The sequence below is a fragment of the Nomascus leucogenys genome, chromosome 22a, assembly GCF_006542625.1.
Source record: "Nomascus leucogenys isolate Asia chromosome 22a, Asia_NLE_v1, whole genome shotgun sequence".
In the NCBI taxonomy this organism is placed as follows: domain Eukaryota; kingdom Metazoa; phylum Chordata; class Mammalia; order Primates; family Hylobatidae; genus Nomascus; species Nomascus leucogenys.
In genome coordinates this window covers 103400481-103418169 of record NC_044402.1, presented here as the reverse complement: position 1 = coordinate 103418169, position 17689 = coordinate 103400481, and the positions used below count along the sequence as shown (strand labels likewise).

The following is a 17689-nucleotide window of genomic DNA, read 5'->3' as shown; positions in this document are numbered from 1 at the left end:
CGCCTCCCAGCCGCCTGCCTTGGCCTCCCAGGGTGCTGGGGTTGCAGCCTCTGCCCGGCCGCCGCCCCGTCTGGGAGGTGGGGAGCGTCTCTGCCTGGCCGCCCATCATCTGGGTTGTGAGGAGCTCCTCTGCCTGGCCGCCCCATCTGGGAGGTGAGGAGCGCCTCTGCCCAGCCGCCACCCAGTCTAGCAAGTGAGGAACGTCTCTGCCTGGCCGCCCATCGTCTGGGATGTGAGGAGCGACTCTGCCCGGCCGCCCATCGTCTGGGATGTGAGAAGCGCCTCTTCCCGGCCGCCCCGCCTGGGAAGTGAGGAGCGCCTCTGCCCAGCCGCCCCGTCTGGGAAGTGAGGAGCGCCTCTGCCCGGCCGCCCATCATCTGGGATGTGAGAAGCGCCTCTGCCCGGCCACCCCGTCCGGGAAGTGAGGAGCCCCTCTGCCCGGCCGACACCCTGTCTAGGAAGTGAGGAGCGTCTCTGCGCGGCCGCCCCGCCTGGGAAGCGAGGAGCGCCTCTGCCCGGCCGCCCCGTCTGGGAAGCGAGGAGCGCCTCTGCCCGGCCGCCCCGTCTGGGAAGCGAGGAGCGCCTCTGCCCGGCCGCCCCGTCTGGGAAGCCAGGAGCGCCTCTGCCCGGCCGCCCCCTCTGGGAAGCGAGGAGCGCCTCTGCCCGGCCGCCCCGTCTGGGAAGCGAGGAGCGCCTCTGCGCGGCTGCCCCGTCTGGGAAGTGAGGAGCGCCTCTGCGCGGCCGCCCCTTCTGGGATGTGAGGTGTGCCTCTGACCGGCCGCCCCGTCTGGGAAGTGAGGAGCGCCTCTGACCGGCCGCCCTGTCTGGGAAGTGAGGAGCGCCTCTGCCCGGCCACCCATCGTCTGGGATGTGAGGAGTGCCTCTGCCCGGCTGCCCCATCCGGGAAGTGATGAGCCCCTCTGCCCGGCCGCCACCCCGTCTAGGAAGTGAGGAGCATCTCTGCCCGGCCGCCCTGTCTGGGAAGTGATGAGCCCCTCTGCCCGGCCGCCACCCCGTCTAGGAAGTGAGGAGCATCTCTGCCCGGCCGCCCTGTCTGGGAAGTGAGGAGCACCTCTGCCTGGCCACCCCATCTGGGATGTGGGGAGCGCCTCTGCCCGGCCGCCCCGTCTGGGAGGTCTACCACAGAGGCCAGAAGCAATGTGGGGGCTGGACGTGGTGGCTCATGCCTGTAGTCCCAGTACTCTGGGAGGCTGAGGCGGGTTGATCACTTGAGGCTAGGAGTTCGAGACCAGCCTGGCCAACACGGTGAAACATATGAAAAATACAACAGACAAACCAACCAACCAAGCGACAACAAAACAGGTCTACCCTGGAGTCATACTCTAATTTTTTCTATTTTCCTCCCTTTCTGATCCTTTATCCCACTTTCTTTTTCTTCCTCTTCCTTCTCCTTCTTCTTTGTCAAATAGAGGATTGAGTTATTATCACTGATCCATACAAAGTCCCTCTCTCATTTATTTTCTTTAATTCCCACCCCCCATTTCTATTCCCCATCTTCCTATGTGCAACCTTCCTAATATGTTTGATATACATCTTTTTGTTTGTATGTACTTTCAGAAAATGTTTATTGTTTTGTGTGCAAAAAAAAAAATTTTTTTTTAAATAAATAAATAAACAATGTAAGTCAAAAGTGTCAAGAAATTAAGGTCATTTAGTAAGACTAATACATTTTCCTAAGGAGCATAAAACTGGTTACTTATAAAATATACTCACCATTTGTGAATTGGATTCCCCCAATGACTGAAGTTCATATTGAATAGCTTGCCCATTTTGGTCCACTAGATGGAATTGCTCTGCAGAAAGAGTCTGTGTCTGAGTCAGGGGCCCTGGTACATTCTGTGATATGAGTGAATTATTTGCTTCAGGAGTAGTGATGGGCAAAACTGTAGGAGAATCATTTTGTCCAAAGGAAGAATCTCTGGAGTCCATACAGGTTAGATGCTTTTGCAAGGAAAAAAAAAAATCACTTCAGTCTTTTTAGGATATACTATCACCATTTTTTTTAAAAGATGTGTATAATAAAAATGAAAAGACATCCATTTTTCAGTTGTTTTTACTTTTTTGTAAGAGTTGTCAATTCACACAAATTGCTATACACAGAAAGTATTTCTTAAGTAAAATTGTTGATTATTATACTTACTATCTTAATTTTATCAAAATTGTCCACAGGAATGGAACCTGAAATAACATAATATAATTCAACCTATAGATTTTTCTCTGTATATAAAATTTTTATGAATATATCTTAGCATTAAGTTCTGTATTATAATATTAAATCTATCATAAAATATGTGTATAATTAAATATAAAAAAATTTTTTTTTTTTGAGACAGAGTCTCGCTCTGTTGCCCAGGCTGGAGTGCAGTGGCATGATCTCAGCTCACTGCAAGCTCTGCCTCCTAGGTTCATGCCATTCTCCTGCCTCAGCCTCCCGAGTAACCGGGACTACAGGCGCCCGCCACCACACCCGGCTAACTTTTTGTATTTTTAGTAGAGACAGGGTTTCACTGTGTTATCCAGGATGGTCTCAATCTCCAGACCTAATGATCCACCCGCCTCGGCCTCCCAAAGTGCTGGGATTACAGGCGTGAGCCACTGCGCCCAGCCAAAATTCTTATTTTTTTTTTTTTTGAGATGGAGTTTCACTCTTGTGGAGTGCAATGGTGCGATCTTGGCTCACGGCAACCTCTGCCTTCTGGGTTCAAGTGATTCTCCAGCCTCAGCCTCCCAAGTAGCTGAGATTACAGGCGCCCACCACCACGCCCAGCTATTTTTTGTATTTTTAGTAGAGACAGGGTTTCACCATGTTGGCCAGGCTGGTCTTGAACTCCTGACCTCAGGTGATACGCCCGCCTCAGCCTCCCAAAGTGCTGGGATCACAGGCAGCCACCACGCCCAGCTCAAAATTCTTGAATACACTAAATATAACAGCTATCCCTTAAGCATAAAGAGCTGTTAAATGGCATGCTGTTTTACCCTAGGATGGAAAAAAGTTCCCAGCTGAATCCATACCTCAAATACTTGAGCATTGGTTTTTGACTCTTCACCATCATTATGGTTGACTCTTAATGAATCATTAGATTGTTCCATGCTGACATCATATTCAATTCCATTTTCTTCTATTATTTAATAGCTGAAAGAGTTTAAATAGCTGATCAACTAAAGCACTTAGTATTTTTGTGGAATGTTTTATCTTAAACAAATCTCTCATATTCCCTACTGTGGTACCCTATATAATTTAGGTAAAATCATTTCCATTCTATAGATTAAAAAATTAACACTTTTTAAAATGACTTGCCAAGGCACCAGAATACATTCAATGCAGGGCAAAAATTAGTGTTATATAGTTCCCTCATCCTATCTTTAACTACACTTCTGTACTGGCTTTTTAAGATTGCTTTTATGTGACAAGGTACTGGCATACCCTTTCAAATACTTCTAAAATTCTCATATTACCAGAGATTTAATGCAAATAAAGTTTTTCAACTTTATGAGTTGGGTATGCCCTATTGTAGCAGTATATAATTTTAAAATAGATATCCTGGTGTAGACAGAGATTATATATATACAATTTTTACCATTAATAGACAAGCATCCCACTTAACATTAGTTTGACAAGCTTTGAAAAGGAAGATATATTTAAAAATAGAAAATGAAGAAATATATATATCAATAACTCTGAGCCACTTAGGTCTAGTACAGTAGTTCTCAACTGGGGCAATTTTGTAAAGCTACAAAATCAGTCCAGTTTTAATATATGGCTACAAAGTATCTTTTAATTGCTTCTCCTTTAAGATTTTAAATTATCACTTATATCCTAATCAATTAAAAAATCAATTGCAAAAATTCCAAAAAGCCTGTAGTTACCTTGGGCTATAGAAGTAAAAGCAATTTTATTTTATAACTTTCTGGATGGGTTTTGAATTTTATATATTATACCTATATTATTTGAGAATAAAATTATTTAGAAGGGGTTTCAAAATAAAAAGAGCCTCCCATCAGTGGCAATACGGCAAATAGATACTGTAAGAAAACTGTCTTCCTACAAAACATACAAAACAAAAAACAGAAAGTTGACTGAAAATAAAATCTTTATTTTGTGTCCAGGCTTTGCTACAAGAAGTGCCAACAATCAAAGGCCATTCCCCACTCCAGTGACCACCCTCCCCTCCCCCCAACCCCAAAAGAGCAAAAAAAGAAGAGTCGAGCATAAACAAAGAGGAAACTTTCCCCAAGGGTAGTTCTAATACATTAGTTTTGCGGCTAAGAAACTGAAGTTGGGACAAATAGCTGGTAGGGGAGGAAAACTTAAAACTCCCAAGATAAGGATAACAACCTGAAAGGTTCAGGGTGAAGAGTGTAACCTGGCTCTGGTAAGAAAAAATGCAGCTACTATTTGGAGAAAAACAAACCCAATTAAGACTCCAGTATCCTTTCATATTAAGATCAATCAAATATAAGCTAACAATCAAAGAATACCAAAAAACAGGCAATTAGCCACCATGAAATTGAGTCACTAGATTCAGACAGCCCCTAAAGACTTCCCATATTGGAAACATCTAAGATTGAATATAATATAATTATTTAAGGTCTACAAAAATGAATCACAGAGATAATCAAATAATAAAAACTATCAAAAGTTTAATTTTTAAAAAAAACAGGCTGGGCACAGTGGCTCATGCCGGTAATCTCAGCATTCTGGGAGGCCCAGGTGGGTGGATCACTTGTGGTCAGGAGTTTGAGACCAGCCTGGCCAACACGGTGAAACCCTGTTTCTACTTTAATACAAAAATTAGCTGGGCACAGTGGTGCATGCCTGTAATCCTCACTACTTGGGAGGTTGAGGCAGGAGAATTACTTAAACCCAGGAGGTGCAGGTTGCAGTGAGCCGAGATGGCGCCACTGCACTCCAGCCTGGGTGACAGAGCAAGACTTTGTCTCAAAAAAAAAAAAAAAAAAAAATGAAAAACTGCTGAAATTAGAAGGTCAATGGGGCCAGAAACAGCGGTTCATGTCTGTAATCCCAGCACTTTGGGAGACCAAGGTAAGAGGATTTCTTGACACCAGGAATTCGAGACCAGCCTGGGCAACATAATGAGATCCTGTCTCTACAAAAAAATTTAACAATCAGCCATGTATGGTGGTGTGGGTCTGCAGTCCCAGCTACTCAGGAGGCTGAGGTGGGAGGATCTCTTGAGTCCAGGAGTCTGAGGCTGCAGTGAGCCATAATCATGCTACTGCACTCCAGCCTGGGTGACATAGTGAGACCCTGTCTCAAAAAAAAAAAAAAAAAAAAGGCAATGGATAAGTTAAATAGATGATTAGATGCAGAAGAAATCATTAAATTGGAAGATAGATTTTAAAATTACCTAGACTGCATCATAGCAAAAACAGAAGATAAAATATATGACAAAGAGACTTAAAAATAAGAAAAATAGAATGTATAGTATGCATATAAGTCTCAAAAGAATAGAAAAGAGAAAATGGAGCAGAGACAATATAGATGCTCTTAAACTTATGATGGAGTTACTATCCGATAAACACACTGTGTGTTGAAAATACCTTAAGTGGAAACTATCATAAGTTGAAAGTGCATTTTTGACTTACAGTATTTTCAGTTTATAATGGGTTTATCCAGATGTAATGCCATCGCCATCATAGGTTAAGGGGTGTACTAAGTATGTATTATTTTCACACCATCATAAAGTGGAAAATCATAAGTTGAATTAATGTAAGTCAGGGACCATCTGTATTTGGAGAGATAATGGCTGGCAATTTTTCAAAACTAAAGACATGAATCCACAGATAAAGGAAGCCTTACTTTTAAGTATTCCAAGAGAAATAAAAAGAAACCCATACTCAATGTAGTGAACATGCAACATTCTAAAGAGGAACTGGAAAATGCAGCTAGACAGATAAGACAGACCATAAAAACACCCCTGAGCCTAGGTAACAAAAAATACAAATTAAAGAAAGAGAGATAAGACAGACTCCCTACAGAGTATTGAAATTAGACATACAGTGGCCTTCTTAATAGCAACATGGTAGCAGAAGTCATAGGAATATTTAAGGTTTTAAGAAAGTAGATTGGCCGGGTGTGGTGGCTCATGCCTGTAATCCTAGCATTTTGGGAGGCCAAGGAGGGTGGATCGCTTGAGCCCACAAGTTTCAGATCAGCCTGGCAACATGGCGAAACCCCATCTCAAAAAAGAAAAAAAGAAAAGTAACTATCAATAAACAATTGTATATGATCCAAACTATTTTTGTCTACTGTCTTACCTTCAGAATAACCAAAAAAAAAACCCACAAAAACCCTTATTTTTTTCAGAAAAGAGAGTGAAAGGAAGATACTTTAAGATAAAAAAAAAACTGAAAGTTGGCTGGGCATGGTGGCTCACCCTGTAATCCCAACACTTTTGGAGGCCGAGGCAGGCAGATCACTTGATGCCAGGAGTTCAAGACCATCCTGACCAACATGGCGAAACCCTGTCTCTGCTAAAAATAAAAATAAAATAAAATAAAATAAAATAAATTAGCTGGGTGTTGTGGCGCATACCTGTAACCACAGCTACTCGAGTGACTAAGGCACGAAAATTGCTTGAATCCAGGAAGTGGAGGCTGCAGTGAGCCAAGATCGTGCCATGGCACTCTAGCCTGGGCAACAGGGCAAGACTGTCTCAAAAAGAATCATAATAAAAAATGAAAACAAAAAACTGAGAGTTTACAATTGGCGTCTCGTATATGAAAGAAATTTCTAAACAACACACTTCATATTTGATAGCACAACAGGGTAACCACAGTCAATAATTTAATCATATTTAAAAATAATTAAAAGAGTATAATTGGATTGTTTATAACACAAAGGATAAATGCTTGAAGGAATGGATAAATGCTTGAGGGGATGGATACCCCATTTTACATGATACGATCATTATACATTGCATGTCAGTATCAAAACATTTCATGTACCCCATAAATATCTACAACTACTACAATTAAAACAATTTTTTTTTTTTTTACAGTTGGCTGGGTGCAACGGCTCACACCTATAATCCCTGCACTTTGGGAGGCTGAGGCGGGTGGATCACCTGAGGTCAGGAGTTCGAGACCAGCCTAGCCAACATGGTGAAACTCCATCTCTACTAAAAATACAAAAACTAGCCAGGCATGGTGGCGCACGCCTATAATTCCAGTTACTTGGGAGGCTGGGGCAAGAGAATCACTTGAACCCAGGAGACACAGGTTGTAATAAGCCAAGATCACACCACTGCACTCTAGCCTGGGCAACAAGAGCAAGACACTGTCTCAAAAAAATAATAAATAAATAAACAAATAACAATAAAAAAGGAACAGTTAAGTCATGCCATACAAGCACATTATAGAAGGGAAGAGAAAAGATATACACCAAATATAAAATATTTGGTACAGGAATTACCTCTGTATTTCTTACCTGTTAGGTAACTGAATAAAGCACATTATTTTAGCAAAAAAAAATATATTTCAAAAAAACAAATATATATATATATTTTAAATTATACGTTAGGTTTTAGGGTACATGTGCATAATGTGCAGGTTTGTTACATATGTTATAGCAGAAAAAGGTCCTGAGATGCTTGAAAAAATGGCAAGCAAACAAATTAATAACTCTATAAAAATCTAAACATTCTCTGTATAAAATAATAATATTGCAATTTTGTATGTGTGTTTTAAGGACAGAAATAAAACACTATAGAACTAAAAAATGCATGTAACTCTAGAGGGTGTGATGATAGATAATATATCAATTTATAAAATATAGCAATGATAATATGCACAATATATCAAAATTTATGGGCTGCAACAAAAGCAGTGCTTAGAGGGAAATTTAGAGCAATAAATACAACAGAATTGAGAGTCCAGAAATACATACCTATAGTTAAATTATTTTTGACAAGGGTGCCAAAAGCATTTGATGAGGAAAGAATACTATCTTCAACAAATGGTGCCAGGACAACTGAATATCCACATGAAAACGAATGATGTTGAACTCCTACCTCATACCACATACCAAAAATAAAAAATGGATCAAAGAGCTGAATATAAGAACTAAAACCGTGCAACTCTTAGAAGAAAAACATAGAGGTAAATCTTCATGTCTTTGCATTTGGTGATGGTTTCTTAGATATGGCACCAATAGGACAAGTAAAAGAGAAAACAGATAAATTGGACATCGTCAAAATAAAAAATTTTGTACAAAGGTCACCATGACAAGAGTTAAAAGACAACCCATAGATGGGAGAGAATATCTGCAAATCCTATATCTGATAAGGGTCTGGAATACGTAAAGAACTCACACAATTCAACAACAAAAAGACTACAATCCAAAATAACCCAATTACAAAATGGGCAAAGGTAGAGCCCAAAGATAGATCAAGACCCTGTCTAAAAACAAACAAACAAACAAAATCCCATTATGCTAAGTGATAGAAGCCAAGCCACACATAAAAGGTCACATATTATATGATTCTATTTACATAAAATATCCAAAATAGGTAAATCCATAGAGAAAGAAAGTAGACTGGTGGATGCCAGAGGCTTGTGGGAAGGTATAATGGATTAATGGGTACAAAATTTTATTTTGAGGTGATGAAGATGTTTTGAAGCTCTACATGGCACTTTTCCAACTTTGTGAATGAACTGTCGGTAAATTGTTCATTTTAAAGGGATTAATTTTAAGTTATATGAATTTCACCTCAATTAAAAAAATAAAATAGTACCATCAAAATGTGTGTGTACATATATATGCATGTGTATACACAAGCAGGAAAATATGAACGTGGACTAGATATGTGATACTAAGGAATTTTTCTTGGGATGTTCAGGCATTCCATGAAAAAAAGGGAAAAAAAAGGAATTTTGGGGCTGGATACAGTGGCTCACACTTATAATCCTAACACTTGGGAGGCTGAGGTGGGAGGATTACTTGAGAATAGGAATTCCAGACCAGCATGAGAGTTCAAGACCAGCCTGAGATCCCGTTTCTACAAGAAACTTAATAAAAACAAATTAGCTGGGTATGGTGGCACATGTCTGTAGTCATACTTATTTGGGAGGCTGAGGTGGGAGGATGGCATGAGCCCAGGAGTTTGAGGCTGCAGTAAGCTGTGACTGTACCACTGCAATTCAGCGTGTGCAACAGAGTGAGACTCTGTCTCTAAAGAAAGTATTTTTGGTGTTTTTAGGTATGTGAATGGTATGATAATATTAATACTTATAGATAAAATTATTAGAATGTCCAGGATTTGTTTAAAAAATATCAAAGTAAGGCTGAGCATGGTGACTCACGCGTGTAATCCCAGCACTCTGCGAGGCAGAGGTGGGTGGATCACCGGAACCCAGGATTTTGACACTAGCCTGGGCAACATAACAAGACCCTATTTCTACTAAAGATCAAAAACATTAGCTGGGCATGGTGGTGTGTGCCTGTAGTCCCAGCTTCTCGGCAAGCTGAGGCAGGAGATCACTTGAGCCCAGGAGCTGTGATTGTACCACTGCACTCCAGCCTGTGTGACAAAATGAGACCTTGTCTCAAGAAAGTAAATAAATACCAAAGTCAGAGAAAAGGGTACAATTGATAGAGAAGTAAATAAAACAAGATTGGTCATACACTGATAACTGTACACTGGCTTCATTTACTATTCTACTAATATATATATATAAAAATATATATATAATACATAAATATATATAATATATAAGAATATTCTACTATTCTACTAATATATAAATATATAATATATAATATACAAATATATATAATATATAAATATATATTAGCATAGTAAATGAATATATATATTATATATAATATATTTATAAAATTTATATTTATATTTAAATATATACAGGAGTACATATTATATTATATAATCATAAATAATTACATATAATTATATATTATATATAATATGTATTTTTTTTTGAGACAAGGTCTCACTCTGGCCCTCAGGCTGGGGTGCAGTGGCGCAATCTCGGCTCACTGCAACCTCTACCTCCCCGGTTCAAGTGATTCTCCCACCTCAGCTTCCCAAGTAACTGGGACTACTGGCGCACACCACCATGCCCAGCTAATTTTTGTATTGTTTGGTAGAGATGGGGTTTCACCATGTTGGCCAGGCTGGTGTTGAACTCCTGACTTCAAGTGATCTGCCCACCTTGGCCTCCCAAAGTGCTGGGATTACAGACGTGAGCTACTATGCCCAGCCTACTCCTGTATGTTTTTGAAATTTCCCTTTAAAAACTTTTAGGCCAGGTGCAGTGGCTCATGCCTGTAATTCTAGCACTTTGGGAGGCCAAGGCAGGCAGACTGCTTGATCCCAGGAATTCCAGACGAGCCCGGGCAACATGTTGAAACCCTGTCTCTACACACACAAAAAATTAGACAGGTGTGGTGGCCCTCACCTGCAGTCCCAGGTAATCAGATGGCTGAGGTGGGAGGATCACTTGATCCTGGGAGGTCAAGACTGCAGTCAGCTGTTATCATAGCACTGCACTCCAGCCTAGGTGACAAAGCAAGACCTTGTCTCAAAAAACAATCAAACAGCAACAAGAAAAACCAACTTTTAAAAAAGTGGATAGAGTTTAGGGCCAAAATGACAAATGTATTATCATAGTGCAAGACCTCATGATAATTATCTCAGCCAAGTTAAGAAAACAGAACAAGCTTGAATTACTGGACATATTTAAAATTCATTCCAAACAATTAAAGAACATATGTTCCTCTCAAATTCACATGGAACTGAACCTGTGGCCCATGGTGTGGCTCAGGACGACTTAAAATGCAGCCCAACACAAATTCGTAAACTTTGTTAAAACATTATGAGATTTTTTTTTTTTTTGCAATTTTTTTAACTCATCAGCTAACATTAGTGTATTTTATGTGTGGCCCAAGATTATTCATCTTTTTCCAATGTGGCCCAGGGAAGCCAAAAGATTGGACACCCCTTCTTTAAACCCTCATATTAGGAAAGAAAGCTGTGTTCCCTGTTTGTATAGTGGTGTGTAAATTAAAAAAAAAAAAAAAGAAAAGAAAAGAAGACTATGGTCAAAGGATACAAAATTTCAATTAGGAGGAATAAGTTCATAGTGACTACAGTTAATAGCAATATATTGTAGTCAGGTTACATCAGCAAGATGGCCCACTAGAAGTCCCTAGCATTCATTTCCCTCACAAAGACAATCAAAACAACGAATAAACAACTACATTTTAACAAAAATAAATGAGGGAGAGCATTGACGAGCACAGAAACTTGGGATGACCACATAGAGAATGGAAGGAAGCATTTGGCCTCCACCACCCAATTCCCCAACTGGGAAGAGCTAGGAACCAGGAAGAACTCCCTGCAGCAAGGAGGGAAGCAAGAGGATTCCAGTAACCAACCCTACCAATAGACCTCACCACTGAGGTTCCCTGCAGTCTTCACAGGCACCAAGCCCAGCTGAGGAAGCTCTCTGGAGTCCACACTGCTATGCTGCCCCGAGAGAAGAAACCGACACTGTGTCCCAAGCACTGTAGTTCATGTAGCTACTGTGCTATGTCATCTTGGAATCCTAACTATGGCTGGAGTGTGTCTTGCTCCGGGGCTGAGTAGCCACATTTCCCTTTTATCCCTGAGGCTAAGCCAAGACTGAACCACACTAGCCCAGTGGCCCAACATCACCAAGTTGAGCTGCAAGCAGCTGTTATACCCTTGTACAGGGGTCGGGGGAAGCAGAGGTGGAGCCACCCAACCTACCCCTCCTATCACCCCCTCAGGCCAGAGCTGAAGCAGTATCCTGCCTCCTAGGGAAACAGTACCTTAGCTGCTCAGAGCAGTCATGCTTCTCCAGTGCATAAGGTGAAGCAACTCCCCACATTCCAGGAAATGATGCCTGGGCCTCCCAGAACAGTCATGCCCCCCAGGCTTAAGCTGAAGCAGCACATGGGCCCCTGGAGAACTGGTGCTGTGGCCAAGTTGAGCAGATGCCCATCCCAGGGCTGAGCTGACAGTATCCTGTGTCCTAGGGAAACATAGCAGTGGTTGAGCTGAGACACTCTGCCCTACAGACCAAACTTATCTAGTAGTCATCTTCCCTAGAGCTGGACTAGCCCCCTAGAGTCTGAGCTGCTAAGACACCCTTCTCCATAGGGAGTACAGTCATTGCTATGCTGCTCCCTACACCCCCAGGGTCTAAACAACAGCTGTACTCCACCATTCTGGGGCACTTGCTGCTGCTGCTGCTGCTGCTGCTGCTGCAACTGGCCTCACAGAATCTGAGATACTGCCAAGTTCCCAGGGACTATAGTTACTACTACACGGTGCTTCATCCCCCTGGGACTTGAGTTACCACTGAGCCCTATTGGCTCATGTTCCCAAATTGTAGCTGTACCCTGCTCCCAAACCTCCAGGGTACCCCCTCCGTTCCCCTAGGGTTGGGCCAGTTCTGTGCCCTGCCTCTCAGAGGTAGAATCACAGCTACAACCTAGCTCCCTGGGCCTGAGCTGCTAGAGGGTATCTGAGAGTCACAGATCCTAGCTCTGTGGTCAGTCTACATCCAACTCTGCCACAGAGTGCTAACCTGTACCCCAAAACTCAGATGCCATAATAGGTTTGTGAGACCCTGAGATGGTCTGGATCCATGTCCCCACCCAAATCTCATGTTCAATTATACTCCCCAATGTTAGAGGTGGGGCCTGGTGGTAGGTGATTGGATCATGGTGGGGGTTTCTCATGGTTTAACGTCATCTGCCCAGAGCTCTCCTTGAGATAGTGAGATCTGGTTGTTTAAAAGTGTGTGGTATTTCCCCACTCTTTCTCTTCCTCCTGCTCCTGCCATGTCAAATGCTGGTTCCCCCTTTGCCTTCCACCATGACTGGAAGCTTCCTGAGGCCTCCCCAGAAGAAGAAGCCACAATGCTTCCTGTACAGCCTGCAGAACCATGAACCAATTAAACCTCTTTTCTTTATAAATTACCCAGTCTCAAGTATTTGTTTATATCACTGCAAGAACAGACTAATACAGACCCTGTGCCTAGCACCAGTACCTGGAACCCAGTGCTACTGTAGCTACTTGTAGGCTATTCAGACCTGACACCTTGGTTAAGTCTTCCCTTTGGGAAGAAAATTAGAATAGGAGTACTCCAAAAGCCTTTGACACCAAGGACATTAACAACCTATGCTGCCACTGTCACTGCCACAAACTTCTTTTTTTTTTTTTTTTTTTTTTTGAGACGGAGTCTTGCTCTGTGGCCCAGGCTGGAGTGCAGTGGCGCAGTCTCGGCTCACTGCAAGCTCCGCCTCCCGGGTTCACGCCATTCTCCTGCCTCAGCCTCTCCCATTAGCTGGGACTACAGGCGCCCGCCACCACGCCCGGCTAAGTTTTTGTATTTTTAGTAGAGACGGGGTTTCACCGTGGTCTCGATCTCCTGACCTCGTGATCCACCCGCCTCGGCCTCCCAAAGTGCTGGGATTACAAGCGTGAGCCACCGCGCCCGGCCAGCCACAAACTTCTACAGACTAGGCCACTGAGCACTCAGTTATTGCTGACGTTGAATGCAGCTGAAGAAGCTGCATGGAAACTATACCACTGCACCTATCCACAAACAGACACTACACCCTTCCTGACTGGCACGATAAAACCCAATTGCAGGTGAGTGTCTTTCTCTACAAAGCTACTCTAGAAAGTTTGGAAAAGGCAATTGTTCCACCAAATACACAGATATTGACACAGAAACACAAGGAAGTATGATGCTATCAAAGGAACATAATACAGCTGACCCTCAAACAATGCAGGAATTGGGGTACCAATTGCTCACACGGTCAAAAATGTGTGTACAACTTTTGACTCCCCAAAGGCCTAACTACTAATAGCTTACTATTGGCTTACCAATAACATAAACAGTCAATTAACATATAGTTTTATATGTATTATATACTGTATTCTTATAATAAAGTTAGCTAAATAAAAGTTTATGACGAAAGTCATGGCCAGGCGCAGTGGCTCACGCCTGTAATCCCAGCACTTTGGGAGGCCGAGGCAGGCGGATCACCTAAGGTTGAGAGTTCGAGACCAGCCTGGCCAACATGGAGAAACCCATCTCTACTAAAAATATGAAATTAGCCGGGCGTGGTGGCACATGCCTGTAAACCCAGCTACTCAGGAAGCTGAGGCAGGAGATTCGCTTGAATCAGGGGGGCGGAGGTTGCGGTGAGCCAAGATTACACTATTGCACTCCAGCCTGGGCAACAAGAGTGAAACTCCGTCGCAAAAAAAAAAAAAAAAAAAAAGAAAGAAAGAAAGTCATAAGGAACAGAAAATGTATTTACTATTCATTAAGGGGAAGTGGATCATCAAAAAGGTATTCATCCTCATCATCTAAATATAAGTTGAATAGGCTAAGGGAGAGGAAGAAAAGGAGGGGTTGGTCCCGCTGTCTCAGGGATGGTAGAGGCTGAAGAAAATCTGAGTACAGGACCTGTGCAGTTTAAACCCATGTTGATCAAGGGACAGTCGTAACTCTCTAGTAACAGGTTCTACTGATAAAAAGGCAACGAGTTGCCAAAAATTTTTCAAAACAATGATCTTAAACTTAACAAGAAACAAGAAAATACAAATAGATAATTCAATGAAATCAGGAAAACAATTCACAATATGAACAAGAAATTCAACAAAGAGATATGAATAATAAAAAGAACAAAACAAAAATCCTGCTGCTGAAGAATTCAATGAACGAAATAAATACAATAGAGAGCTTCAATCACAGACTTGATCAAGCAGAGAGAATTTCTGAACTTGGACACAGGTCATTTGAAATTACCCAGAGAGAGAAAAGAAGGAAATAACGATGAAAATGAACAAAGAAAATCTATAAGAAATATGGGATACCATTAAATACTGTAAAACACTGAACGAGGCCAGGTGTGGTGACTCAGGCCTGTAATCCCAGCACTTTGGAACGCCGAGGCAGGCGGATGACTTGGGGTCAGGAGTTGAGACAGGCCTGGCCAACATGGTGAAGCCCTGTGTCTACTAAAAATACAAAAATTAGGCAGACACGGTGATGCACAAGTATAATTCTGGCTATTCAGGAGGCTAAGTCACGAGAATCGCTTGAGCCCAGGAGGCAGAGGTTGGAGTGAGCCGAGATCGAGCCACTGCACTCCAGCCTGGGCGACAGATTGAGGCCCTGTCTCAAAACAAAACAAAACAAAACAAAACCCCCCCGCACACACTGAATGAAATAAATTGGAGAACACACACAAAAAATGGAGAGACATCGCATTTATGGATTGGAATAATTAATATTGTGAAAATGACCATACTACCAAAGGCGATCAACAGATTCACTGCAATCCATATAAAAATACCAATGAGCTGGGTAAATGGCACACATCTATGGTCCCAGCTACTCAGAAGGCTGAGGCAGGAGGATTGCTTGAGCCCAGGATTCCAAGGCCAGTCTGGGTAATGTAGCAAGACCCTATCTCTTAAAAAACAAAACAACAACAACAACAAAAAAACCGAAATCCCAATGATAGTCTTCACATAAATAGAAACAACAAAAACCTTAAAATTTGTATGGAACCACAAAAGACTTTGACTAGCCAAAGCAATCCTAAACAAAAAGAACAAAGATAGAAGCATCACGCTATCCGGCTTCAAAATATATTACAAAGCTATATAACCAAAACATCACAGTACTGGCATAAAAACAGACACACCAATGGAAGAGAATAGAAAACAAACAAACAAACAAAATCTACGCACTTACGGCCAACTGATTTTCAACACAGGCACCAAGAATATTCACTGGGGAAGGGACAGTCCCTTTGATAAAAGGTCCTGGGAAAACTGGATATCTGTATGCAGTAAAATGAAAGTGGACCCCTAGCTCTCACCATATATAAAAACCAACTAAAAATGGATTAAAGACTTAAATGTGAGACCTGGAACTATAAAACTACCAGAAGAAAACACAGGGGTAACGCTTCAGGACATTGGTCTAGGCAAAGATTTTATGGCTAAGACCTCAAAAGCAAAAATAGACAAATGGATTTGTACCAAACTAAAAAGCTTTTGTACAGCAAACTAAACAAGCAACAGAGTGAAGAGACAACCTGCAGAGTGGAAGAAAATATTTGCAAACTATTCAACAAGGGATTAATAAATAAATAATTTCATTTAGAAATGGACAAATGAGCTGAACAGAGACATCTCTCAAAAGAAGATATACAGGCCAGGCGTGGTGGCTCACACCTGTAATTCCCACATTTTGGGAGGCTCAGGCTGGAGGACTGCCTGAGGTCAGGAGTTTGAGACCAGCCTAGACAACATGGTGAAACCCTGTCTCTACAAAAACACAAAAAATTAGCCAGGGATGGTGGCACGGACCTCTGGTCCTAGCTGCTCACACCTAAGCCCAGGAGACTGAGGCTGCAGTGAGCCGAGATTGAGCCACTGCACTCCAGCCTGGATGATAGAATGAGACCCTGTCTCACGAATAAGACATACAAATGGTCAACGGGTATATATCTTAAAAAAAAAAATTTCTAAGAATCGGGTAAATACAAATCAAAATCACAATGAGCTATCATCTCACCTCAGTTAGAATGGCTATTATCAAAAAGACAAAAAATAACAAATGCTGGCAAGGATTTGGAGAAAAGGGAACTCATACATTGTTGGTGTAAATTAGTACAGCCATTCTGAAAAACAGTATAGATATTACTCAAAAAACTAAAAATAGACTACCATATGATCCAGCAATTCCACTAATGGGTAAATATCCAAAGGAAAGGAAATCAGTAAGTCAAGGAGAAAGCTGCACTCCCATGTTTATTACATCATTATTCCACAATGGTCAAGATATGGAATCAACCTGAGTGTCCATAAACAGATAAACTGGTAAAGAAAATGTGGTATATATACACAATAGAATACTATTTAGCCATAAAAAAGAATGAAATTCTGTCATTCACAGCAACATAGATGGGCTTCGAGGACATTATGTTCGAGAAATAAGCCAGGCACAGAAAGACTGCATGTTCTCACTCATGTGTAAAGTTAAAAGGTTGATTTCATAGAGGTAGGGAGTAGAATAATGGTTACTAGAGGTGGGGAAGGGTAGGGGAGGGAAGGGAACAGCCAAACAGTTGATGGTTACAAAAGTACAGCTAGGACAGAGTGTGGTTGCTCATGCCTGTAATCCCAGCATTTTGGGAGGTCAAGGTTGGAGGATTGCTTGACCCCAGGCAACCTGGACAACATAGTGAGACTCCATCTCTACCAAATATAGTAATTAAAAAATTAACTGGGCATGGTGGTGTACACCCATAGTCCTAGCTACTCAGGAGGCTTAGGTGAGGGCTGCTTGAACCTGGGAGATCAAGGCTGCAGGGAGTTGTGATCACGCCGCTGCACTCCAGTCTAGGGGACAAGAATGAGACTCTGTCTCAAAAAAAAAAAAAAGACAGCTAGATAGGAGGAATAAGTTCTAGTGTTCTATGGCACTATAGGGTGACTATAATTAACAATATATCATATATTTTCAAATAGCTAGAAGAGCAGATTTTGAATGGTCCCAATACAAAGAAATGAAAAATGTTTGAGATGATGAACATGCTAACTATCCTGATTTGATCATTACACGT

At 41.8% G+C, this 17689-nt stretch overlaps 1 protein-coding gene across 15 annotated transcripts in view; it reads right to left on the bottom strand.

Annotated features, from left to right (window-relative positions):
* Window positions 1–17689, bottom strand: part of CARF (calcium responsive transcription factor) — a 79819-nt gene that overhangs the window by 46014 nt on the left and 16116 nt on the right. For 10 of the 15 annotated variants that reach the window (XR_004027798.1, XR_004027795.1, XR_004027797.1 and 7 more), the window contains 2 exons: window positions 3034–3154; window positions 1735–1962 (listed from right to left, as the gene is read on the bottom strand). Coding sequence is in view for 2 of the 15 variants with exons in the window: in XM_030802740.1 (XP_030658600.1) it covers window positions 1735–1962; window positions 3034–3111 (306 nt within the window). In the remaining 13 variants the exon portion in view is untranslated. Of the gene's footprint in view, window positions 1–1734; window positions 1963–3033; window positions 3155–10461; window positions 10496–11857; window positions 12061–17689 lie in introns of those variants that run through there. The other 5 variants (XR_004027800.1, XR_004027802.1, XR_004027806.1 and 2 more) reach the window with 3 other exon arrangements.